General features: G+C 66.1%; 3 protein-coding genes across 4 annotated transcripts; 1 reads left to right on the plus strand and 2 right to left on the minus strand.

Annotated features, from left to right (window-relative positions):
• The first annotated feature begins 1,803 nt into the window (after nt 1-1,803).
• On the plus strand, nt 1,804-4,514 carry GAL3ST1 (galactose-3-O-sulfotransferase 1). Its single transcript, XM_059827851.1, has 2 exons — nt 1,804-1,913; nt 3,344-4,514. The coding sequence occupies exons 1-2, from the start codon at nt 1,804-1,806 to the stop codon at nt 4,512-4,514; spliced, it is 1,281 nt and encodes a 426-aa protein (XP_059683834.1).
• A 6,750-nt stretch (nt 4,515-11,264) lies between these two features.
• MTFP1 (mitochondrial fission process 1) lies at nt 11,265-13,501 on the minus strand. The gene is made up of 4 exons (XM_059827866.1): nt 13,449-13,501; nt 12,143-12,270; nt 11,831-12,063; nt 11,265-11,482 (listed from the first exon to the last, which is right to left on the minus strand). The coding sequence occupies exons 1-4, from the start codon at nt 13,498-13,500 to the stop codon at nt 11,407-11,409; spliced, it is 489 nt and encodes a 162-aa protein (XP_059683849.1). The 5' UTR covers nt 13,501; the 3' UTR covers nt 11,265-11,406.
• A 1,022-nt stretch (nt 13,502-14,523) lies between these two features.
• SEC14L2 (SEC14 like lipid binding 2) lies at nt 14,524-18,916 on the minus strand. 2 transcript variants are annotated; one of them, XM_059827687.1, is made up of 12 exons: nt 18,863-18,916; nt 17,428-17,503; nt 17,273-17,316; nt 17,001-17,060; nt 16,711-16,899; nt 16,116-16,211; nt 15,793-15,853; nt 15,632-15,715; nt 15,330-15,436; nt 15,109-15,248; nt 14,846-15,015; nt 14,524-14,757 (listed from the first exon to the last, which is right to left on the minus strand). In XM_059827687.1, exons 1-12 carry the CDS (start codon nt 18,914-18,916, stop codon nt 14,606-14,608), a joined length of 1,233 nt encoding a protein of 410 aa, XP_059683670.1. In that variant the 3' UTR covers nt 14,524-14,605. The 2 variants fall into 2 exon arrangements, with proteins under 2 accessions (XP_059683670.1, XP_059683671.1); XM_059827688.1 differs by lacking the exons at nt 16,711-16,899; nt 17,001-17,060.
• Between the last annotated feature and the right edge of the window lie 5,737 nt (nt 18,917-24,653).

Consider the following 24,653-nt stretch of genomic DNA (forward strand, 5'->3'; position numbering starts at 1 on the left):
CGGGCAGCCGGGAGCGCGGCCAGCCTTGGGCGAAGGTGTCGGGCGAAGGATGCCTGGGAGCCAGAACAGTGCCGGGGCAGCCGGAGCGAGCGGGAGCACGGAGAGGCGATGCGGCTCCCGCAGCCGCTAAATGGGGGTGCAAGGCTGGGGGGGGGCCACACAGGGCTTTGGCCTCCAGCTTGGGGGGTGCTCCCGGCCGCTGGGCTCTGCTCACAGCCCCCCGGGCAGAGGGTGCTGCGGTCACGGGTGGCTCGTCCCCTTGTCCTGCCGCAGAGGACAGCCCTGCTGCAATGCGGTCGCTGGCGTGACGGAGTTGGTGGTGCTCCCCGCGTCCCGGGCCTGCGGCGAGCGGCGGTGGCGTGCGGCTGGGCAGGTGCTGCTGGGGGACGAGGGCTGCGGGGGGAGAGCGGCAGCGGGGAGGGGGCGGCCTGGGGGGCAGCGGGGCTGGGCACGGGGACGGGGCTGCCTGCTGCAGGGTCTGTGGGGATGCGTGCATGTGTGTGTGCATGCGTGCACATGTGTGCGTGCATGCATGAGTCTACATGTGTGTGCACGCATGAGCATGCATAGACATGCGTGTATGTCTGTGTCCTTGTGCACACATGGGCGTGCATGAGGATGTGTAGGTGTGTGTGCGTGTACATATGTGTGTCCCTGTGCGTGCACGAGTGTGCATAGATGTGTGTGTGTGCTTGTGTGTGCATGCACGTGTGTGTCTGTGTCCTTGGGGGGGTCATGAGTGCATATGTGTGTGTGCATGTGTGTGTGTCCCCGTGCACGCATGTGCATGCATGAACATGCACAGATGTGTGTGCTTGTGCGTGCCCCTGTGTGTGCATGCACACGCATGAACATACACAGACGTGTGCCTGTGTCCCAGTGTGTGTGTGTGCATGCCCAGGTGTGTATGGATGTGTGCATGCCTGTGCATATGCACATGCGTGCATGTATGCGTGTGCATGGATGTTTGTGTGCATGCGTGTGCCTGTGCCCTCTGGCTGTGTGCATGCACGTGTGCACGCATGCACATGTGCACGTGTGTAATTGTACATGCGCTTACGTGTATGTTTGTGCAATTGTGCGGGGGGGGGGGGGTGCCATCCTGCCCCCGACCCCCGTTGTCCAGCAGGTCTGCGTCCCCCCGGCCCCACCCTGAGCCACCCAAAGGTGTGGGTGCCATGGCCAGAGGGGAGCCACGAGCCCCCTTACAGCCGGTGCTGCTGGAGGGGCCGGGAGACGCCGGCCTGGCTGCACTGGGTGGATATCGCAGCACCCAACACGACCCAAGCTGACGTAGCTCCTGATCCAGCCTGGAGATTTTCTTGGGAAAAGGGATCCCAGCCACCCTTGGAAGGCTCCTGACAGTGTCGGTGATTTTTTGGTGCCGAGGGAGCTGCTGGTGCAGCCTGGCAGAGGATGCCCGCTCTGCAGCCGGGCTGCCCCATGGTGCAGCTCCTTTCTCCCCACCATTTCCAGCCCCGCAGCCTCTCTGATTGCGCTTGCGTTGGGCCAGGGAGTAGCTCTGGATTTTCTCAAGGCGAGCAGAGGGTGTGCAGGGTGGGCAGAGCCGCTGCTCTTTGGCCACGAATATGTTGTGCCTGCGGCCGGGGACACACCTGGCACTGGCTCGCCTCTCTCCTGGCAGTGCCAGGGCCGGTGAGATGCTTCCCAGGACTTTCCACGCCCATGAGATGCCCCCATGCCTTATTTGCTTGTGATTTGAATCACACGGTCCCCCCAGTCCCCGTTTCCCTGTTCCCGGGTGCTAACGGCTCTCCTCTCCGCCTGCCGCAGGTGACCACGATGCTGCACCATGGGAAGCGCTGGAGGTCCATGTGCAAGGGGCTCATCCTGGGGACCCTCCTGACCAGCTTCATGCTGCTGCTCTACTCCTACGCCGTCCCCCCGCTGCAAGTCAGCGTGACAGAGTGAGTGTGGGGTCCCCATGTCCCCCCCCAGCAGCTCAGTCACCCTGTTTCACACCAGGCACCCCCAACCAGAGATGGTCCCAGGGCTTTCAGGCTCCGGTGGCTTCACACCAAGATGTCCCCTTCCTACAACGTCCTGTTGCAGACTGCGCCCTGTCCCATGGGTGGAGAGGGAAGGTGAACACTGACCCCCTGAGGGGCTGGGGACGCTCACCCCGGGGGGGCCCACTGCAAAATGACAGCCAGCGCTCAACTCCTGGGTGATGGAGGGGACAAGGAGGTGCAGGAGACCCCCTGCCTGCTGTGGCTTCATGTCCCCTGGGAGAAAGAAGAGCACCATGAGAGAGACATTCCCCGGCAGCCAGGAGCAGTGGGCAGAGCCGAGGCAGTTATTCCAGCGCTCTTTATCAAGGGCTTGTCCCTCCAGAGCAACGAGAGCACTGCCGTGTGTAAACTCCCACCCACAGAGATGGGCACGGGTAGGTTCAAAGCTCTCTGCTGCCCGTCACAGCGAAAGCCGGTGCTCGGTAAAGCCATCCCTCCTGGCATTAAATTTATCTCTAGGCTTATAAAAGAGATCCGCCTGCGGGCTTTTCATAACCTATGTGCCAACCCGTGCTCCCCTGCGCTGCTGAATGGGAGCGTTATCAAGGATCAGCTTTACAACTTCATTAACGGTGTCTAAAGTCATTTGACACTGTGGTCTCTGTTCCCCGCTGCGGACGTCTCAGATAACACACAAGTTATTCTTGGTGCTCCCCGAGGGCCCACGAGCTTGTCTGTGGGGCCATGCATTAGAATTATTTCCCTCTTTGCTTGGGTGCTGGATCCTCCACAACTCCTACATGGGCTTGAGAGCTTCCAGACCTCGCAAGAACGTTACCAGCTCCTGTCCCTGGAGTTACAGCCATGGAGCACTCACCTCAATGCACATCTCAACACCACCTGCACCAGGGCCACCACAGCCGTGCCCGTGGCGAGGGACGGGGACCCCCCACTCAGGCTGCACCAATGCCAATGGGGGCTGAACACCGTCTAGACCCCCATAGCAGCACGTTCTCAGCGGCTGGGTCTGTCCAGGGGGTGAACGAGCTTGGTTTGATGGCTTGGAGTTGTACCTGATGTCGGGGGGCTCATGGGGGGGTGGGCTCTGCCCTGCTCGCCTAGGGTCTCCTGCCGGGTGGGTGCCCCGGTCCTGCTGGGCACAGGGCTGGGTGTGAAGGGGACTCTGCCCGAAGCCAGGCTTGTCTCCGCTGGGGAGCCTGGGTGGTGCTGGGGGTGAACACCCGTCCCCAGGTCCAGCACCCGTCCCCAGGTCCAGCTCCTGTCCCCAGGTCCAGCTCCTCCAGGAAGGAAAATGGCTGAGCCCTCGTGGTGGCTGGGCCGCGTTGGCCAAGCTGTCCTCACCGTGGCATCCTGTCTCTTCTCCCCACCAGGATCCCTGTCCCCTCCTCCTGCTCCTCCTATCCAGCCCCCGGCAAGGCGCCAGCAGCGGCCAACGGCACGGGCAGCCCCTCGGGACAAAGCTGCCAGCCCAAGGTGAACATCATGTTCATGAAGACGCACAAGACAGCCAGCAGCACCATCCTCAACATCCTCTTCCGCTTTGGGGAGAAGCATCACTTGAAATTCGCCTTCCCCAATGGCCGCAACGACTTCTACTACCCCTCCTTCTTCGAGCGCAGCCAGGTGCAGCACTACCAGCCGGGCGCATGCTTCAACATCATCTGCAACCACATGCGCTTCCACTATGAGGAGGTGCGCAAGCTCCTGCCGGCGGACGCCACCTTCGTGACAGTGCTGCGGGACCCTGCCTACCTCTTCGAGTCCTCTTTCCACTACTTCGGGCGCATCATCCCCCTCACCTGGAAGCTGACGGGGGAGGACAAGCTGGCGGAGTTCCTCCGGGACCCCTGGCACTACTACGACCCCAACGGGTTCAACGCTCACTACCTCCAAAACCTCCTCTTCTTCGACTTGGGCTACGACAACAACATGAACGCCAACAGCCCGCTGGTGGAGGAGCACATCCAGGAGATAGACCGCCGTTTCCACCTCGTCATGTTGCTCGAGTACTTTGATGAGTCCCTGGTGCTGCTGAAGGACCTGCTGTGCTGGCAGCTGGAGGAAGTCCTCTACTTCAAGCTCAACGCCCGGAAGGGCTCCACCGTCTCCCGGCTGACACCTGAGCTCTATGAGAAGGCCACCTCCTGGAACCTCATCGACGCTAAGCTCTACCGCTATTTTAATGCCACCTTCTGGCGTAAGGTGGAGGCCTACGGGAGGGAGCGGATGGCCAAGGATGTGGCCGAGCTGCAGCGGGAGAATGAGAAGATGAAGAGCATCTGCATCGACGGGGGACACCCCGTGGACGCCAGTGCCATCCAAGAGTCCTCCATGCAACCCTGGCAGCCGCTGGGGGAGAAGTCCATCCTGGGCTACAACTTGAAGAAGAAGATCAACAAACAGCACCAGAAGCTGTGCCGCAAGATGCTGACACCCGAAATCCAGTACCTGACCGACCTGGGGGTCAACCTCTGGATCACCAAACTGTGGAGCCGCGTGCGGGACTTCTTGAAGTGGTAGGGGACGATGGGCACCCCGCTCCCCCCGGGGAAGAACCAGGTGCTTTCCTTTTTCCTACTCATGGTGTCTTTTGGTTGGACGTGAGCAGAACCAGCTGGAGGCTCCAGCACCTGGGAACAGTCAGGGGGACCCTCCATCACCTTCCTGCCAAGCCCCAGCTTGGGCAGGAGTCTGCGGGGGGCTGCCGTCACGCACTGGCAAGGAGAGCAGAGCCTCTGCCTCCACCCCTGCCTCCGAGAGGTCAAGGACTGGGGGCTTGGGGGTGTTTTTTTCCAGCAGGATCCACTTCTTCCTTCCCCACGGAAAGGCCAGAGGAGGTATTCGTGAAGGATGTGGCCTCGTCACAGCGGGAGCAGAACATCCATCACCACGTCGCTGGAGGCATGCCATGGGTCAGGCAGTGCGGGCAGGGACGTGCCCAACCAGCAGCGGCAGTGCGTCCTCCTTGCCCGGGGTGGGCAGAGCTGCTGGCAGGGAACCCAAACCTCGAAGGGCTCCTCAAATCACCCCATTTCCCTTGAGCCCTGGTTTTGGGGCTGCATGTCGGAGCCTGCTGCACCACTCCAGCTGGTTCCAGCCCATGGGTGTGATGAGCGCAGCACATTCTCAGCCCACCCACAGCCATCAGTCCATGGCAGGCTGTGACCTGGAGCCAACCGGAGCCATTTGGAGAATAGAAAACCCACCCCAAACGCCCCAGCATTTATCAACGGACTCATGGTCCCTGCGGGTGAAGGGCATCCGTGCAGCAGGTCCCCTCCCAGCCCCACATCGTCCCGGTTAGAGGGCCCCGTGGCCCTAGCCCCTACAGGGGACATCCCAGGAGGCCCACGGGGTCTGGTGAGAACTGGCTTGGCGAGGAGGTGGGGAGCAGGGTCCGGCGGCCACCGTCCCGGTGATGCCATGCCCCAGGCGCGGGGGGGATGCTGAGGTTGGGGTCTGTCCCTCACCCCCGTTGTGGGGGACAGCCCTCAGGCGTCCTGGCCGGGCTGGATGACACCGGCAATGCCACGTCCTGCCGAGAGCGGCCCTGGCCAGGCACGGAGGTGGCACCCGCAGCTGAACCTCCCCGGCAGCGAAGGGACCCCCGCCAGCCCCCCAGCCCATGTTCTGCTCCCTTTGTAAAGACCGGAAATAAAAAAGCAATTCTACTTTTGTAAGATAATTGTATATTTGGCAGTTTTTGATATAAGGATGGTCCAACCGGTCTCCATCCACCTCCTTTTCTCCAGGGGATGGGAGGGATGGGGACCTCCTCGTGCTGACCCCGGCGTGGGGCCGTGTAGCCGCAGCAGGATGCTCTGCCAGTCCCCACTCCTCCCGGGGGGCCAGATCCTGCTCTGCCTGGGGGGATGGCCCGGCAGCCCCTCGGAGTCCCAGCTCTGCTCTCCCCGTCAGTCCTGGGGGTGCGGACCCCCGTGTCCCCTGGGCATTACTGAGGAACAAGACCCCCAGTGCAAGTGGAGAGCCTGGATCTGTCCCCGCTATCCCTGCAGAGCCGCCTGCGCTGCTGGCTGCTGGCATGGGACTCCCACGGTGTGCAGATGCCACCAGGAAGGTCTGCTGGTTTTGCAGGGACACCAGACCCATGGGACAGCCGTCACGGGTGACACAAGTCACTTGTGCCAGCAGGTCTCTGCTCCACTGCTAGCAGGTGCACCCCATTTTCAAGGGTGGCCCCGATATTTGCACCAGTGCTTCTCCAGCCAAAGCACCAGCACCAGCAGTACCGGGGTGAACGCTAGCCCTGATGGCTAATCTGAAGCTACCGCTGGGGCCACCAACTCAACTGTGCGTGATGCTGCCCATGGACACTGGGATGGGTGCTGGGGACACGGAGCCTGAAGCACCTCCCTGAGGTCCACAGGTGTCTCCCATGACATGCTGACGTCCCCTGCAGGGGCCAAATCCCACCCCGGCCACCAGTTCTCTCTGCAGATGGGGGGATGGAAAAGCCTAGTTGGGAGGTTGGCTGCGCAGCCCACTCGGGATGCTGTCCCTGTGGGGACGTGCTCCGTGTCCCTCTGCGCCCAGGCCACCAGGTCAACGCACGCAGAGGGGGCTGCGATGGGGTTTTGGGGCCGTCTGAGACAGGCAGGAGCCACAGACATGTACGCTTCACCGGGTCTCTGCCCTGGCCATGGCCGTACTGCTGCCCCTGACCGGGCTGCCTGTCCCGGAGAGCGGCTGGCAGCAAGCCCCAGCATGGGGAACAGCAGCTCTGCGCTTGCCTGGGGCCGAGGGGTGGAAAGAAAGTCCTCCTGCTGAAGTCCCCCCCGTCCCAGCACCCAGCAACCTCCTCTTACAGGCTTTTGTTCTCAATAAGTGGGACCAAGCTGGGACTATGGGTCCAGGATCATGTGGTGGGACTGTGCCTGGAGCTGCAAGCAGGACCATAATGGGACAAGGATGGTGCAGTGGGGACCAGGACTGTGTGGTGGGAGCAGGATCATGCAGGGGACCGTGACCGAGTGGTGGGATCAGATCTGTGTGGTACGACTAGGACCCCTGAGACAGGGACCGTGACGGGACCAGGGCCATGAGGTGGGACCATACCATGAGATGGGACCAGGAGCATCCATGGGACCAAGACTGAGTGGTAGGATCAGACCATGTGGTGCAACTGGGACCAGGGCAAAGTGGTTGGACCAGGACCAAAACTACATAGTGGGACCAGCACCGTGCATGGGACCAGGACTAAGTGGTGGGTCTGGGACCATGCAGCGGGATCTGGACTTTGTTCAGGACCAGGACTGTGTGCAGGACTGGACTGAATGGTGGGACTGGGACTACGTGATGGGACAGGGACTGAGCGATGGGACCGGGACAGTGTGTAGGACCAGCCCCATGCATGGGACTGCTGATTGCCTGCAGAGAAAATCAAGCAAATCCCCAAAACCCGGCAGCACCAGCTGGGGCCCGTTGGCACCCAACCCTGGTCTTTAAAGGCCCCCAGGTGCTGGGGCTGCTGCTTGTTGAGGTTTTGCTGCTTGTTGGGGATGGGGCTGGGCTGGTGGGTGCTGGTGTGTGAGGCTGTGCTGGGGGTGGCAGGTGAGTGGGGCTGGGACCCCCTGGCTGCTCTCCTCAGTCCCCCCACTGGTTGTACTGGGGGGAGGTGGGTGGTGGTACCCTTGTCTGGGTGCAGGAGGGTGGTGGGTGTCCCTTGGTTTTGCCTGATGCTGGTTCCTGGTGCTCTCCTGGACCTGCTGGTGCAGATCCTCTTGGTGGAGAGGAGTCTTCCTAAAATGGCCCTGTGCTCTGGGGATGTGGGGTTGGAGCAAGGGGGCTTGCCAGGAGCTCCTAGGTCCCAGCAGGTCTGTAAGGACCTGGTTTGGGTGGGGGGACTAGAGCCGTGGTCTCCTATCCCATGAGCAGCTCCTGGTCCCTCCCCAGCCCTGGCTGGGGTCCCGGTGCTGGGGGATGCTCCCAGGTGTGCCTGGTGCTGGGGTGGCTGGAGGCACTTAAGTTTGTATTTTGGGGGGGATTGTGGAGCACCCCCTCCTCCAGCACCCACCACCACAGTGGTCCTGTGCCAGGGCCTGGTACCAAGACCAGGGCAGGTCCTGGCTGGGGGAGCTGGGGTTGTGCAGCACCCCAATGTGCCCGAACCCAGCTGAGTTCCTGGGTGCTCTCCCCTCCTTGTGCTGCGGCCACCTGCCCTCCACGAGTCATGGGGGCATCTGAGGACCTGGATGTCCTTGCTGTTCCTGGGGCATGCTGCTGCACACTCAGCCCCACTGGCTAAACCCTCCCCTTGCTGCAGGGACCACCATGGCTCCAGCTGCTTCAGTGTCTTCTGGTCACACACTGGTGGCTTCAGTGGTGTCCCTAGGCATGGGGACGAGGTCTACGGTCCCGGTGCTTACTGCTGCCACCGTGCCTAGTGGGGCTCATGCTCACCCCCACTCCGAGGAGCCCAGCATGAACTTCACCTTGAGGCTCCTGGATGGTGAGTGCTCTGGGTCTTGTGTTGGGTGCCAACTTTGGGGGATGAGACCACAGGATGGGTCCAGCCAAGACCCCCGGGCTTGACCAGCAGCACCCAGCGCTTTCTCCTGAGTGGCCTCAGCACTAGGACCTACCAGGAGAGGTTGGCCAACCCTGTAGGACCTCCCCTCCCAGTCTTGCAGAGGGCGTAGGGCTTTGAATGGTGGTGCTTTGAGATGTTCCCCATTCTGTGCTTGGCTCCGTGATCAGCTTTTTGGGGGTCAGCTGCCCCTTGTTATTCTGATGGATGATGTGGTCCCTCCTGGTTCCATGGGCAGGGGGGCTAGGGAGGTGCCGTAGCTCTGGAGAGCAGGTGGGGAACGCAGAGCAGCGTGACAGAGCCAGGACAGCTCTTGGCTTCCAGGGACAGGGGATGGGCTCTGAAATGGGGGAGCTGCAGGCAGGCATTTGCCTCGCAGGGGTGGAGGCAAAGAGACCTATGGGTGGTGGTCTGGGACACGTCTGATGTCCATATCTGCGGTGGCACAGGCTCGGGGATGTCACGCTGAGTCCACCCTCCGTTCTCCTTCAGGGGACCCCAGTGCCATGAAGAAGCTGCTGGTGCTCAGCCCTGGCTCTGCCATCCGCCTGGAGGCCAGGGTCGACTTCAGTCCTGGCATCTCCCTGAAGATCTATGTGGACCAGTGCTACGGGACCAGTTCGGAGCAGCCAGGACACTCCAAGAGGGTCTTCATGGTGGTGAACAGCCATGGGTCAGTGCCTGTGGGGTGGGAAGTGGGGACCGCTGCTCCAGGCATCCTAAGGTCCTGCAAGACCTCCTGATGGGGAAGGATCTCCAGGGCCTGGAGGCAGCCTGGGAATGTCCCTGTGTTGCTCTCCTGCCTCAGGTGCCTGCATGGGCAGAAGCTGGAGATCATGTCTATCCAGCACCGGAGAGGGGTGTCTGCGCTCCAGCTCACCATCCCGGCCCCAGTGCTGGAGGATGAGCTTGAGGAAGAGGAGGTGAGGTTGGGGTGATGTCCTTGGTGGTGGGAGGGAGGTCCTACTGGGGATGACCTGCGGATCCCAAAGCACCATCCTTCCTGGGGCATCCTGCTCCCCGCCGGGGTGGCCTGAGCCCACGGGGGCAGGTGGGAGGAGAGCAGGGTCCCAAGGAAGGACGTGGTGGTGGCACGCCCCGCCCGGGGCTGGTGTCTTGGCAGGTCTACGTGCACTGCCTGCTGACGGCGTGGGGCCCTGCCGGCACCCGGGGGCACGGTACCAGGTCCTGCTTCTACAGCCAAGCCACGGCCAGGTAAGCTTGGCCCCGGTGCGGGCTCCCTGCCGGTGCCCCAGCACATGAGCACCCATGTGTGCTTTGGGAGCAGAAGCCACTGGGTGAGGGGACCCATCTGTGGGACCAAGCCACCCCACCGTGATCTGGGTGCCACCTCTTCTCCCGTGGTAGCCAAGGTGGCATCACCGCAGATCCCAGCTCAGTTCCCTCTGGGTGCAAATGAATCGGGGAGGTGCTTGGTGTCCCCCGGGGGACATCTCGGGGTGGGGGGCTGAGACCTGAAGGGACCTGCTGGCATGGCACTTGTGTGGGTCTTGAGGTGGAGGCTGGGGAACGCCAGATCCCTCCCCCAGCTCCGTCCTCTCCTCCCAGCTGGCACAATGCAGAGGACCCTTCCCAGAGTGCCCAGTGCAACTGCTGTGACACCGGCTGTCCCCCTGGTGACACCCTCCCTGGAGAGCTGCCAGGTACTGGGGGTGGGCTGTGGTGGCCCCACATGGCTTTGGGGTCTTGGGGGGAGAGCTCCTGGGGCCAGGACAGGCTGTACGGGCCACATCCTCCCGCAGGGTTCCCAGGAGAGGGGACACTCCACCTGGAGACGGTTGGACCATTGCTGGTGCAGGAGAAGGTGCCATGGTATGAAGGTGAGCGGACACCCCCAACCCTCTCCCCACAGCCCCAAACCCCCCATCCCAGGTGCCAAAGCAAGCCCTGAGCCCCCTATTTTATTTTTTTCTGCCGTCCCCAGCGCCGTGCCGCACGGTGAAGACGTTCCTCCTGGCCGGGCTGGCGCTGGTGGGCAGCGCCTTGGTGGCAGCCACGCTGGTGGGGGGTCTGCTGGGGTTGGCCTTGGCTGCCTGGCACCTGGGCGGGCGCCGGCGGGGACGGCGGCGGCCGAGGCGGCAGTCTCCCTTCCATGCCGAGCTGCAGAGCGTGGTGGGGGCCCTGGTCCCCAGGGAGCCGGAGAAAAGGGGTGAGGTGGGTCCAGACTACCGCAGCCTGGTGCAGGGCTCGGCGTGAGCCGCTGACACCCTTTTCCCAATAAAAGGTGGTTTTCTTTTCTCTAAAGCTTCTCCTGGTGGTACCGTGTGGATGCCACCATGGGCTGAGGACATGCCACCACGCCTGGAAGCCACATGTCCTGGTGGCACCAGGACATGTGGCTTCCAGGTGCGGTGGCATGTCCCCAGCCTGTGGTTCTGGAGGTGGTGGTGGTTCCTGGCTGGAGGGGATTTAGGTCCCAAAGGCACCACTGAAGATCTTGGACATGGTGGCAGCTCCGTGGGGCCGGTCGCGTGAGGCTGGTGGTGGTTGTGGATGGATGGAGGGGTTCCAGCTAGGACCTGGGGGTGCTGGTGGGGTGATCAGGGCTGCTCTGGGCACGAAGGGTGGAGGTACCCATAGGGTGCGGAGCTTGGGGCTTGGGACACAGCTGGACCCATACGTCCCCCCCAGGAGGGGATGTGGCAGTGGGTCCCCATCAGCTCCAGCGCCACCGTGGTACCTCAGCATCACCCAGCACAGGGTCAGGCTTGAAATGGTTTATTAGGACCAGCCGTGGGGCAGGGTGGCCGCTCCGGGGCTGTCACCGGAGGGAGGGTTCACAGTAGATGGGTCACAGCACCCCAAAATCAGCAGCTTGCCTCAGTTTCCCCAGACCGGACAGGCTCAGTGTGGGGCCGGGGGCTCTCCTGGCGCCCCGTAGAGCTTGCGGAGACTGGAGTCCATGAGGAAATCCACGGTCCTGTGGTGGGAAAAGGGGTCACTGGCATCTGGGGTGGCCATGATGAGGTGGGGGGGTGGCTGGGCTGTCCCTAATGTCACCCAGGCCCCAGCCTTACCTCGCTAATCCGTGGCTCAGCACCCAGCTCCCGCTAATCTCCATCCCTGCGGAGCCGTGTCCCGGGCGGACCCTGGCAAAGCCCCTTTGCGGGGGTGACACCCCCCCCCCCCCCGTCACCCCGTGCTTCCCCCCACCTAGCCCTGAGCCCATACTGGGACCAGTTCCCTGGGGAGAAGCGCTCCAGCCTGGGATGGAGTGGTGGTACCCGCTTGCCTCCGAGGGGGTGTCCCCATGTGTCCCCCCCCTTACCTGTCGATGGGGGTGATGATGAGGGGGATGGCGGCCAGCCCCAGGGCGGTGGTGGTCCACCGGCGGACGGGCAGGGGCCAGCGGGTGAGGGCACCCAGCAGGGCCAGCGAGGCGGCACAGAGGCGGTTGATGGTGAAGCCGGGGATGGCCACCGAGGCCAGGCTCTGCCAGACGAAGGTGTCCACCACGGCCGTCCCCACCCGCGTGGCCTGTGCGGGGTCCTGGGCGTGGGCCTGGGGGGGACGGGGACGGGGTCAGTGGGTGGGGTGGGGGGAGCAGCCAGGGGGAGGGCGGGGAGGGGGTGACACTCACGGTGGCAGCTCTCCGGCCCTTGTCGATGGCGTCGGCGGTCACGTAGGCGGTGGCCACGCCGTAGCTGGCCCACACCACCGGCACTGGCACCAGCGGGCGGAAGGACTCACCCACCTCATTGGCGTAACCTGGGGGTCGGGGAGGTCAGTGGGGCCGGGGACTGGCCATGTCCCCCCCAGGGGGGCCCGGTGCCCCCGGGAGCAGGGAGGGCCGGCGGCAGGGCCGGATCCTGCACGGGGGAGTTCGGAGCAGCCGGGTCACCTTGGACCCCTGCTGCCACCGGGATGGCTGGGCTGGTGGTGACCGTTCCGGTACCAGTATCAGTGACCGTGCCCGGTGTCTGCGACCAGTACCCAGTGCCGGTACGGGTGTCTGTGACCAGTACCCAGTGCCGGTACCGGTGTCTGTGACCAGTACCCAGTGCTGGTACCGGTGTCTGTGACCAGCACCCAGTGCCGGTACCGGTGACAGCGACCAGTACCCAGTGCCGGTACCGGTGTCTGTGACCAGCACCCAGTGCTGGTACTGGTGTCTGTGACCAGCACCCAGTGCCGGTACCGGTGTCTGTGACCAGTACCCAGTGCCGGTACCGGTGACAGCGACCAGCCCCGGTGCATGGTGCCAGTACCCAGTATCGGTGTGTGGTGCTGGTACCCGGTGCAGTGTGCGGTACCAGTGCCAGGTCTGCACTACCGGTACCCAGTGTCAGTGCCCAGTGTGCGGTGCTGGTATCCGGTACCCGGTGTCGGTGCCCAAGGATAGGTGTCAGTGCGCGGTACCGGTACCCGGTGTCGGTGCCCAAGGACGGGCGTCAGTGCGCGGTATCGGTACCCGGTGTCGGTGCCCAAGGACGGGCGTCAGTGCGCGGTATCGGTACCCGGTGTCGGTGCCCAAGGACGGGCGTCAGTGCGCGGTACCGGTACCCGGTGTCGGTGCCCAAGGACGGGGGTCAGTGCGCGGTACCGGTACCCGGTGTCGGTGCCCAAGGACGGGGGTCAGTGCGCGGTACCGGTGCCCGGTGTCGGTGCCCAAGGACAAGTGTCAGTGCGCGGTACCGGTACCCGGTGTCGGTGCCCAAGGACGGGCGTCAGTGCGCGGTACCGGTACCCGGTGTCGGTGCCCAAGGACGGGGGTCAGTGCGCGGTACCGGTGCCCGGTGTCAGGTACCCCGTACACGGTGCAGTACCTGGTGCCGGGTGTCAGTGCCCGGCGCAGTTCCCGGTGTCAAATGCCCGGTGCAGTGTACGGCACCGGCGCTGGGTGCCGGTGCCCGGTGCCCGACGCGGTGCCCGGTGCCGGTGCTCACCCAGGTAGCGGACCCACGTGTCCCGGTAGAGGTCGCGCTCCGCCGCCCCCATAGCGCGCGCGCGCGCTCCCGCCACCGTCGTACGCGCCCGCCGCGCCCCGCCCCCGAGGGCGCGTCACCAAACCCCGCCCCGCCTCACGCGCCGGCGCAGGGAGGGAGTGGCCGGGCGCGGCCTCCGCCCGGCTGCGAGATGGCGGCGGGAGGGCGGGGCCTGGCTGCACACGTGACCCCGCGGCGGGGGCGGACCGCGTGGTCCGGCGTCATCGGCGGTCACGTGGGCGGGATGTGAGGGCGGGGTGGGGGCGAAAGGAGCAGTTATGGGGCTGAGGGGGCAGCAGGGCCCGGTTATGGGGCTGAGGGGGCAGCAAGGAGCAGTTATGGGGCTGAGGGGGCAGCAGGGCCCGGTTATGGGGCTGAGGGGGCAGCAAGGAGCAGTTATGGGGCTGAGGGGGCAGCAGGGCCTGTTATGAGGCTGAGGGGGTAGCAAGGAGCAGTTATGGGGCTGAGGGGACAGCAAGGAGCAGTTATGGGGCTGAGGGGACAGCAGGGCCTGTTATGGGGCTGAGAGGGCAGCAAGGAGCAGTTATGGGGCTGAGGGGGCAGCAGGGCCCGGTTATGGGGCTGAGGGGGCAGCAAGGAGCAGTTATGGGACTGAGGGGGCAACAAGGGCCTGGTTATGGGGCTGAGGGAGCAGCAAGGAGCAGTTGTGGGGCTGAGGGGGTAGCAAGGAGCAGTTGTGGGGCTGAGGGGGTAGCAAGGAGCAGTTGTGGGGCTGAGGGGGCAGCAGGCCCCGGTTGTGGGGCTGGGGGGGCACCAGGGCCCGGTTATGGGGCTGGGGGACAAAAACCAGAGGAGAGCCAGCTCAGTCCATCCCTTTACTCCCCCCACACAGCAGCAGGTGGGCGCGGGACCCACATAAGGCACAGAGAGGGGGGACCCCGGGCCCTCTGGGTCCCTCCGGCCCCGCTCAGCCCCCTGCCTTGGTCCATGAGCTCTGGGGGCTCAGCCCCCTTTCTCCATCCTCCCGGCAGCCACATTGCGAGGGGGGGGTATGCATCTGGCCATCCTGGGGGTACAGAGCAGCCGCCTGCCCAGCCATGGGACCTCGGGGTCCCCTGTGATGTGGGGGGAACCCCAGGCTTTGGGGGGGGCCGTTGCTAGGGGCTGTGGTTGAGGGCCACCTCGCTGAGCTTGTCCCCCAGCTTCTGGATCTGCTGGGCGGAGGCGGCGTCAGGCAGCAGCACCTCCACGCTGTAGCTCACTTTCTTGGCATGGAGGTAGCTGTAGGTGTTGTCGAAGCGCAGGACGTCTGCGGGAAGGAAGGGGGGGGGTGTCAGGGACACGGGGAGCACCCCCGGGGGTCCCCCCAGCACCCTGGGGAAGGGGGAGGCACTCACAGATGCCGGGCGTGGAGCAGGTGAGGGAGCCGTCCTCGGGCACCATGTGGGAGTTGTAGCGTTGGTTGGGGTAGACCTCGGTCATCTCGCCCGCCCGCTGCCGCTCCCCGATCTTCGTCTTCAGGTACACCCCGAAACCCACGTCGGCTCCCTCTGACCTGAACTGCCACCTGTGCCGGAAAGAGCCGGCGGGGTCCCACAGCGGGGCTGAGGACACCTGCTGTTGTCCCCCCCTGCCCCGTGGCATGGAGCCCCTTCCTCACCTGAGGACGCAGCCGGGGAAGAGGATCTCGTACTCGACCTGGTGGGACGAGCCGCGGTTGACCACCACCGTGTGCTCGTACTGCTGCGCCAGCTGGTCCCTCACGTAGTAGTGCTGGGGCACGTCCCCCCCGTAGTTGATCTGGAAGGGGATAGAGGTGGACGTGGGTACAAGGGGACCACCCGTGCACCACCGAGGAACCCGTGGGGGGGCTCCTCCTACCTTGCTCGTACACTTGGGGTCCCCGTCGGGGTCCGTCAGGGTGCCCCCGTACTCCACCGGGATCTGCTCGGGGTCAATGTAATTCTGCAGGACCTCCTTCCAGTTGGCTGGTGGGGTGGAGGACAGCAGGGTTTGGGGGGGCTGTGACACCTGCGGGGAGCCCCAGCCCAGCCCCGGATCCCCCCCAGGGTTGGGGTTTCACCCCTGTGTGGGACGAAAGCAAAGGGGGACAAGGCACCGTTTTCAGCTTCCACCGCACTCCCCCCAGCCGGGGACACCCCAGGGAGGGGGTCAGGACTCACATCCCAGGACCACAACCTTCTTGCGGGTGTCCTCGCTCAGGAAGTGCTTGATGAGGTTGTAGGCCACGGGGAAGATCTTGGGGGCTGGGGAGCAGATGGGGGGCATTAGGGTGGGGGTCAGTACCCGGCTGGGGGGAGCAGGACCCCGGGACCAAACTCACCTTTCACAATAAACAGGCGCTTGAGAGACTCGGGGTAATTCTCCTCAAACATGGACAGAAGCTGCAGGACGGGGAGAGCTTCAGGTCACCCTCCTGTCCCTCGTACCCACCAGGGCACGGGGGGAGCACAGCGGGGCACGGGCCAGGACCCCCATCCCAAAATATCAGGGGGGTGCGGGGCACCGGCAGGGACCTGCTCTTGCATCATCCCTCGGGGCCATGAGTCAGCCCAGATCCCTGTGTCACCATGTCACCGCTGCAGCCCGGGCACGGCTGCAGTCCCCGGCCGGGGAAGAGGGGGGGTCAGGCAGGGAGCCCCTCACCTCCCCGTACGTGTCCACGGCTGGCTTCCAGAGGTGCTTCAAGCCCAGGCCCTCGCAGTCGTAGACCATCAGCACCACCTCGACCTTCTTGCCCAGCTGGGACAGGAGGATGGGAGGGGGGGGCTCAGGCAGTGCCCGGCCCCTGTGGGGACCCGCGGGAGGGGGTGCTCCCAGCCAGCCCCAGGGACAGGGTGATCCCGGACGGACTGGTCCCCCCTGGCCAGAGCCTCCTCCCAAGTGTTGGTGTGGGGAGAAGGGGTATGGCGGTGTGGGTGCTGGGACAGAGACGTGGGCTGGGGACAGCGGGGACGTGGGCTGGGGGGGTGGACTGGACGTGGACTTATGGGGCTGGAAGGGACATGGGCTGTGGGGGGGGTGGACAGGGTATGGACCTATAGGGCTGGGGAGGATGTTGTGTGGTGGGGATGGACCAGACGTGGACTTATGGGGCTGGCAGGAACATGGTCCTGTGGGGCTGGTGGGGACCGAGATTGGTGGGGACGGTGGGGAGAGGGGCTGGTGGGGCTGGCAGGGTGTGGGCAGGCAGGGCACGGGCAGGCAGGGCACGGGCAGGGTGCGGGCAGCAGGCGCCCACCTTCTGGCTCTGCCGCTCGCACTCTAGCCGCAGCAGCTCGCAGTCGCGGAACTTGTTCTTGAGCAGGTCCTGCTTGGAGGCGGAGAAGAGCAGCCCCTTGGCGTCCAGCGGCCCGATGATCTCGTACCAGACGGGGTTGCCCTCCCGGTCGTAGCCGCACATCCCCCCCGACATGTACTTCCTGATCACCTACGGGAGCACGGGGGGCTCAGGGGGACCACGCACCCCCCGCCCGGGGCGGGGACACGGTCCCCTCCAGGGACACGCACCCCAGGGCTGGGGACACCCACCTCGGGGGCCTCCCAGGCCATGATGTTGTTGGCGTCCATGTGCTTGCGGACCTCAACGTGCTGCGAGGGGCGGGGGGCAGAGCAAGCCAGGCTGAGCGGTTTTGGGGACCCCCCATCCCATGGGATGGGGTGCACCCCATGGGCAGGTCACTCTTGTGGGGAGAGAGGGGCTGGGCTGGTGGCCCATAGCACGCTGTCCCATCCCAGGTGACAAACGGGGGCTTGACAGCAGTATGGCGGGGTCCCCCCCAAAAAGCGGGGTGCCCTCTCACCTTGCGGAGCATCGCCTCCGACTTGGGCAGGTCGAAGCAGCGTGCTGCAAGAGAGGAGAGAGCTCAGCCCCGCCGCCAGCAGCCCCGGCTCCGCAGCCCCGCCATGGGGCCTTCCAGCCCCCCCCCCCATGTGTGTCCCCCCACCCTGGGGTTACCTCGGAGCCATTTCAGGAGGAAATAGTCATCTTGGGAGGGCAGGGAGGGCAGCACGTCCTGCAGGTTCTCCCGAAACTGCGGGGAGAAGAGGGACCGTTGGCGGAGGGTCCCCGCTCCCACCCCAAAAGCCCCCGGGCTGGAGGTTTGTCCCCTCCCTGTCCCCCCCAAAAAAAGTCCCAGCCAGGACTGGGACTGTCCCAGGAGAGAATGGACACCCCGTGCCCCGTCCCTGCCACCACGTGCAACCGTGACGAGCAGCCGGTCTCCTCTCTCCTCCCTGGCAGGGGACCGTCCCCATGCCAGCCACCAAGCACCGAGTGTCCCCAAGCCGGTCCCCTTGCGCAAGGGTGTGAGTGGGGGCTGCCGCCCGCCCGGCTCCCCCCAGGGAGGGTCCAACTGGCCCCCCTCGTCCCGCAGGGACCAGGCAGACCAGTCCCCTCCTCTGCCATCACCGGTGGCATCCTTTGGGATGGAGCTGGTCACCGGATGGTCACCGCGTGTCCCCCTGCTCCAGAGACACCCCAGCGAGTCCCAGCCCCCCTGGCCAGCCCGGAGCGGGCAGGAGGGTGACAGCATGCAGAACGGGGAGGGGGGTTTGGGGGAGCCAGGGCACCCTCGGCACGCGGCCCCGCTCACCCCGACCAGGCTACGGCCCAAATCTCCGTACCAGTCCGGGACCTCCCCTTAATGAGGCTGATTAGATTATCTCCTGCTGAATTTAGGTGTAATTAAACCGGGGATTAGCTTCTTCACCCTAAGAAAAACAAGGTGCCGGCGGACGGGTTTCGCAGCTCGCCTTTCTCACCCACCCGTCGCTGTCTTGGCACCGGGAGGATTTCGGCTCCGTGCCCTGGCCTGTCCCCGGCCTCCGGAGCCCGCTGGGGTCATTGCCCACGGTTGGAGTTTGGTTGGGTTGGAAAAGCAGCGATAAAAGAAAAGTCGCCGGCGTTGCCCTCTCGGCAGGGTGGGATAAACCCGGATAAAGCCCGACACCCCGGCGAGGTGCCGGTGAAGGCGTCGGAGGTGGCTTTGGCTGCCACGGTGGGTGACCACCGGCCGCTTCGGCCGGGCATCCTCGGCCCCGGGAGCCCCGCAGCGGGACGGGATGTTTCCCAGCCATTCGGGGGACCAGTGGGAAGGATGGGAGAGGGATGGGGGGCCCACCGGTGCCTGGGGGAGCCACCGGTGGGATGGTCCAGCTGGCGGGGACCCACCCAGGACAGTCCTTCCCCAGTGGGCAGCGCCACGGGGGGGGCTCAGCCCGTGGCCTTGGGCTCTGGTGGGGGGTGGCGGCGGCGGGATGGGGCAGCGGGACCCCCCGCCCCGGGGCCAGGACCGGGAGAGGGGTGGGGGGGGGGGGGTGATGCCCATCGCCGCGGAGGGCAGCGGGTGCGGGAGCCCGGTCCCGCTCCCCCCCCCCCCCCCCCCGCTCACCTGGGCCAGTGCCTCCGCCTGCCGCGGGCTGAGGTCCCCGACGCGGCCGCTCATGGTGCCCCGGCCCCGGCTGGGGGATGCACCGCCTCTGACGACCGGCCGGGGCGGCGGCAGGTTGCGGAGGCTCCGCAGCACCGCCCCCCGGTCCGCCCCGCCCGGCCCGGCCCGCCCCGGCCGGCCTTGGACCCTGCCCACCGCCCCCTGCCCGCCCGGTCAGCGCCCGCCGCCGCCCCGGGGGCTGCCGGGGGGGACGGGGGGTATGGGGCGGGACGGGGGTGTGGGGGCTAGAGGGGGTGTGGGGGCTATAGGGGGTGTGGGGGCTAGAGGGGGCGTGGGGGCACGGGGGGGCTTGGGGGGTATGGGGGCGGGATGGGGGGTGTGGGGGCTATAGGGGGTATGGGGGCGGGATGGGGGGTATGGGGCACGGGGGGGCTTGGGGGTTATGGGGGCGGGATGGGGGGTATGGGGGCTATAGGAGGAATGGGGGCTATAGGGGGTATGGGGCACGGGGGGGCTTGGGGGGTATGGGGGCGGGACGGGGGTGTGGGGGCTAGAGGGGGTGTGGGGGCTATAGGGGGTGTGGGGCACGGGGGGGCTTGGGGGGTATGGGGGCGGGACGGGGGTGTGGGGGCTAGAGGGGGTGTGGGGGCTATAGGGGGTATGGGGCACGGGGGGGCTTGAGGGGTATGGGGGCGGGATGGGGGGTGTGGGGGCTATATGGGGCGTGGGGGCACAGGGGGGCTTGGGGGGTATGGGGCGGGACGGGGGTATGGGGGCTATAGGGGGTATGGGGGCTAGAGGGGGTATGGGGGCTATAGGGGGTATGGGGCACGGGGGGGCTTGGGGGGTATGGGGGCGGGATGGGGGGTATGGGGGCTAGAGGGGGTATGGGGGCTATAGGGGGTATGGGGCACGGGGGGGCTTGGGGGGTATGGGGGCGGGACGGGGGTATGGGGGCTATAGGGGGTATGGGGGCGGGATGGGGGGTGTGGGGGCACGAGGGGGCTTGGGGGGTATGGGGGCGGGATGGGGCGTACAGGGGCTATAGGGGGTATGGGGGCTATAGGGGGTATGGGGCACGGGGGGGCTTGGGGGTTATGGGGGCGGGATGGGGGGTATGGGGGCTATAGGGGGAATGGGGGCTATAGGGGGTATGGGGCACGGGGGGGCTTGGGGAGTATGGGGGCGGGATGGGGGTGTGGGGGCTATAGGGGGTATGGGGGCTAGAGGGGGTATGGGGCACGGGGGGGCTTGGGGGGTATGGGGGCGGGACGGGGGTGTGGGGGCTATAGGGGGTATGGGGGCTAGAGGGGGTATGGGGCACGGGGGGACTTGGGGGGTATGGGGGCGGGATGGGGGGTATGGGGGCTATAGGGGGAATGGGGGCTATAGGGGGTATGGGGCACGGGGGGGCTTGGGGGGTATGGGGGCGGGACGGGGGTGTGGGGGCTATAGGGGGTATGGGGGCTAGAGGGGGTATGGGGCACGGGGGGACTTGGGGGGTATGGGGGCGGGACGGGGGTGTGGGGGCTAGAGGGGGTGTGGGGGCTATAGGGGGTGTGGGGCACGGGGGGGCTTGGGGGGTATAGGGGCGGGATGGGGGGTATGGGGGCTATAGGGGATATGCGGCACAGGGGGGCTTGGGGGGTATGGGGGCGGGATGAGGGGTATGGGGGCTAGAGGGGGTATGGGGGCTATAGGGGGTATGGGGCACGGGGGGGCTTGGGGGGTATGGGGGCGGGATGGGGGGTATGGAGTCTATAGGGGGTATGGGGGCTATAGGGGATATGGGGCACGGGGGGGCTTGCGGGGTGTGGGGGTGGGATGGGGGTATGGAGTCTATAGGGGGTATGGGGGCACGGGGAGGCTTGGAGGGTATGGGGGAGTATAGGAGCAGGATGGGGGGGTATGGGGGCACAGGGGGATTTGGGGTGTATGAGGAGGTGTAGGGGCGGTATGGGGCGGTATGGGGGCACGGGGGGACTTGGGGGGTATGGGTGGGCATGAGGGGTATAGGGGCACAATGGGGGGTATGGGGACTATAGGGCGTATGGGGGCATGGGGGAACTTAGGGAGTATGGGGGGGGTGTAGGGGGGGTATGGGGGCACAGGGGGACTTGGGGGGTATGGGGGGGCATGGGGGGGTTGGGGTGGGATGGGGGGTATGGGGGCACGGGGGAACTTAGGCGATATGGGGGGGTATAGGCACAGTATGGGGGCTATAGGGGGTATGGGGGCACAGGGGAACTTGGGGGGTATGGGGGGTATGGGAGTATGGGGGGGCATAGGGGGTGGGGAGGCAGGGAGGTTATGGGGGTATAGGGAGGCATGTGGAGTATGGGGGGACATGGGTGGTATGGAGGACATAGGGGGCATGGGGGGACTATGGGGGTATAGATGGGCATGGGGGGTATGGAGGCGTAGGGGGGGTACATGGAGTATGGGGGAGCATGGAGGGTTATGGGGCGTGTGGGGAGCATGGGGGACACGGAGGGTATGGGGGGGCACGGAGCCATGGGGCAGGGGTGGGAAATGATGATATGGGGGCAGGTGGCAGGGAGAGGGGACGGAGAAGGGGACAGTGACAGGGATGGGAGGTGGGGACAGGGGACAGATGTGGGAACGGGGATGGCGAGTGGGGCAGGGGACAGAGGTGGGGACAGGGTGACAGCTGAGGACAGGGGTAAGGGACTGGGGCTGGGGCAGGGCGCCGGGGAGAGGGGACGGGGACAGGGGGGCCTGGCCAGGAGAAGGGGTCCCTGCAGGGGTCCCACAGCCCCGGCCCTGGCACCCACAGACCTGCTCTGGTCGAGGTCCCGAGCAGGGGAAGGTTCCCCCGTCCCCACTGTCCCCTCCCAGGAGTGCTGCGTGTCCCCCGTGGGGCTCTGCATGTCCCATGGATGTCCCATGGAGCTCTGCACATCCTATGGAGCCATGTGTCCCCCACGGACCCATGAATGTCCCATGAAGCTACTCGTGTCCCATGGAGCTGTGCATGTCCCGTGGAGCCATCCGTGTCCCATGGAGCCATCCGTGTCCCATGGAGCTATACATGTCCCATGCAGGCCTCCGTGTCCCATGGAGGCATCTGTGTCCCATGGCCCTATGGATGTCCCATGGAACCATACGTGACCCTTGGAGCTGTGGGTGGCCCATGGAGCCATGGATGTCCCACAGAGCCATGTGTCCCCCATGGACCCATGGATATCGCGTGGAGCTCTGTGTGTCCCACAGAGCCATCCGTGTCCCAGTGGACCTATGGATGTCCCAAGGATCCATGCATGTCCCATGGAGCCATATGTGTCCCTTAAAGCTGTGGCTGTCCCATGGAGCTGTGCATGTCCCATGGACCCATGGATGTCCCAAGGAGCCATCCATCTTCCATGGAACTATAAGTGTCCCATGGAGCCACATGTGTCCCTTGGAGATGGAGATGTCTCATGAAGCCATCCGTATCCCATGTATCCACAGAGCCATTCACATCCCGTGAGTGTCCCACGATGCAGGTCCCACATTCACGTCCCCTCCGTGGGGCAGTGCTCATGGCAGCAGCCCCCCCGGGCTCCCATTTTGGGCTCCGAAGCCACGCAGGACCCCACATCGGTGACGACCTTTCCTGGCCTGGCTCCGGAGCCGGCCGGGCTTCCAGGCTGTTTTTTATGGCACAGTCAAACCCATGGCAATAGGGATGTTTTGCCGTGCGGTTAAACCGGCTCCGGTTGCCGTCCGTGGGTGGAAGGGCCCTGCCCGCCCTGCGATTAAACCCCCGCAGTTGCAACAGGGTTGGGGACACAGGGGACACAGGGGACACACCCGGACCCATCCCACGGGCATCCAGCAGCTGTGGGAGCTGGGATGTTACAGCGCCGAGTCCCCGGCCCCGGCGTGGCCCCTGCCAAAAGCAGGTCAGCACTGGGGCCTGTGCGGCGGCTAATCCTCCCGGCAAATCCCCGCACCGGCACATGTGCCGGGCACACGTGGCCGGAGCGGGGCTGGGACCGTGGCACCGGTGGGGCTGCCTGGCACCCGCCGGGATGGGGACGGTCGGGGTGTGTTGGGTGGGGGGAGCAGCTGGATTTTGGGGTACTCGGGTGTTGGCGTGTGCCCGTGTCACCCAGGCGTGTTCCCACGCGTGTGCCGTGGCCGGCCGTGGCCGTGGGGTGCGCGGATGGGGGTGCCCATGTGTGCCAGGGTGCGCGTGTCCCTGTGCACCAGTGGCTGTGTCCCCGTGTGTGCACGTGTCCGTGTGTCCCCATGGTACCCCCGTGTGCCCCTATGTCCGTGGGGAAGCGGGGCTGTGGGGGGCCATGGGGGGCCATGCCCCCATGGCTGTCCCTGTCCCTTTCCTTGTCCCTTTCATGGTGCGAGTGGCTTTCCCGATCCCGGTGCCCACCCAGTCCCTCTCCCGGTGCCCGCCCCAGTCTCGGTACCTGTCCCTGTCCCTGTCCCACTGCCCGTCCTGGTCCCTGTCCCTCTCCCGGTCCCTGTCCCCCTCCCGCTCCCTGTCCCAGTCCCCATCGCCATTCCTGTCCCTGTCCCGGTGCCCGTCCCGGCCTCGGCCCTTGTCCCTGTCTCGGCCCCGGTCCTCACTCCCCGTCCCTGTCCCCCTCCCGGTCCCCGCTCCCTGTCCCCCTCCCGGTCCCCGCTCCCTGTCCCTCTCCCGGTGCCTCTCCCGGTCCCTGTCCCCATCCCGCTCCCCGTCCCAGTCCCCATCGCCACTCCTGTCCCTGTCCCACTGCCCGTCCTGGTCCCCCTCCCTCTCCCGGTGCCTCCCCTGGTCCCTGTCCTCCCGCTCCCCGTCCCTGTCCCCACTCCCTGTCCCTCTCCCGGTGCCTCTCCCGGTCCCTGTCCCCCTCCCGGTCCCTGTCCCTGTCCCCATCGCCATTCCTGTCCCTGTCCCGGTGCCCGTCCCGGCCTCGGCCCTTGTCCCTGTCTCGGCCCCGGTCCCAGTCCCCCATCCCTGTCCCCATCCCTGTCCCCGTCCCCGTCCCTGTCCCCTCTCCCGGTGCCTCTCCCGGTCCCTGTCCTCCTCCCGGTCCCCGTCCCTGTCCCCAGCCCCATTCCGGTCCCTGTCCCTGCCCCTATCCCTGTCCCGGTGCCGGGTCCCGGTGCCCGGTCCCGGCCCTTGTCCCCGTCCCCGTCCCCGTCCCTGTCCCCCTCCCGGTCCCCCCTCCCTGTCCCCTCTCCCGGTGCCTCTCCCGGTCCCTGTCCTCCTCCCGGTCCCCGTCCCTGTCCCCAGCCCCATCCCGGTCCCTGTCCCTGCCCCTATCCCTGTCCCGGTGCCCGGTCCCGGCCCTTGTCCCCGTCCCCGTCCCCGTCCCTGTCCCCCTCCCGGTCCCCCCTCCCTGTCCCCTCTCCCGGTGCCTCTCCCGGTCCCTGTCCTCCTCCCGGTCCCCGTCCCTGTCCCCAGCCCCATCCCGGTCCCTGTCCCTGCCCCTATCCCTGTCCCGGTGCCCGGTCCCGGCCCTTGACCCCGTCCCCGTCCCCGTCCCTGTCCCCCTCCCGGTCCCCCCTCCCTGTCCCCTCTCCCGGTGCCTCTCCCGGTCCCTGTCCTCCTCCCGGTCCCCGTCCCTGTCCCCAGCCCCATCCCGGTCCCTGTCCCTGCCCCTATCCCTGTCCCGGTGCCCGGTCCCGGCCCTTGACCCCGTCCCCGTCCCCGTCCCTGTCCCCCTCCCGGTCCCCCCTCCCTGTCCCCTCTCCCCGTGCCTCTCCCGGTCCCTGTCCTCCTCCCGGTCCCCGTCCCTGTCCCCAGCCCCATTCCGGCCCCTGTCCCTGCCCCTATCCCTGTCCC

Source organism: Gavia stellata, chromosome 21 (genome assembly GCF_030936135.1).
Source record: "Gavia stellata isolate bGavSte3 chromosome 21, bGavSte3.hap2, whole genome shotgun sequence".
Taxonomy (NCBI): Eukaryota; Metazoa; Chordata; class Aves; order Gaviiformes; family Gaviidae; genus Gavia; species Gavia stellata.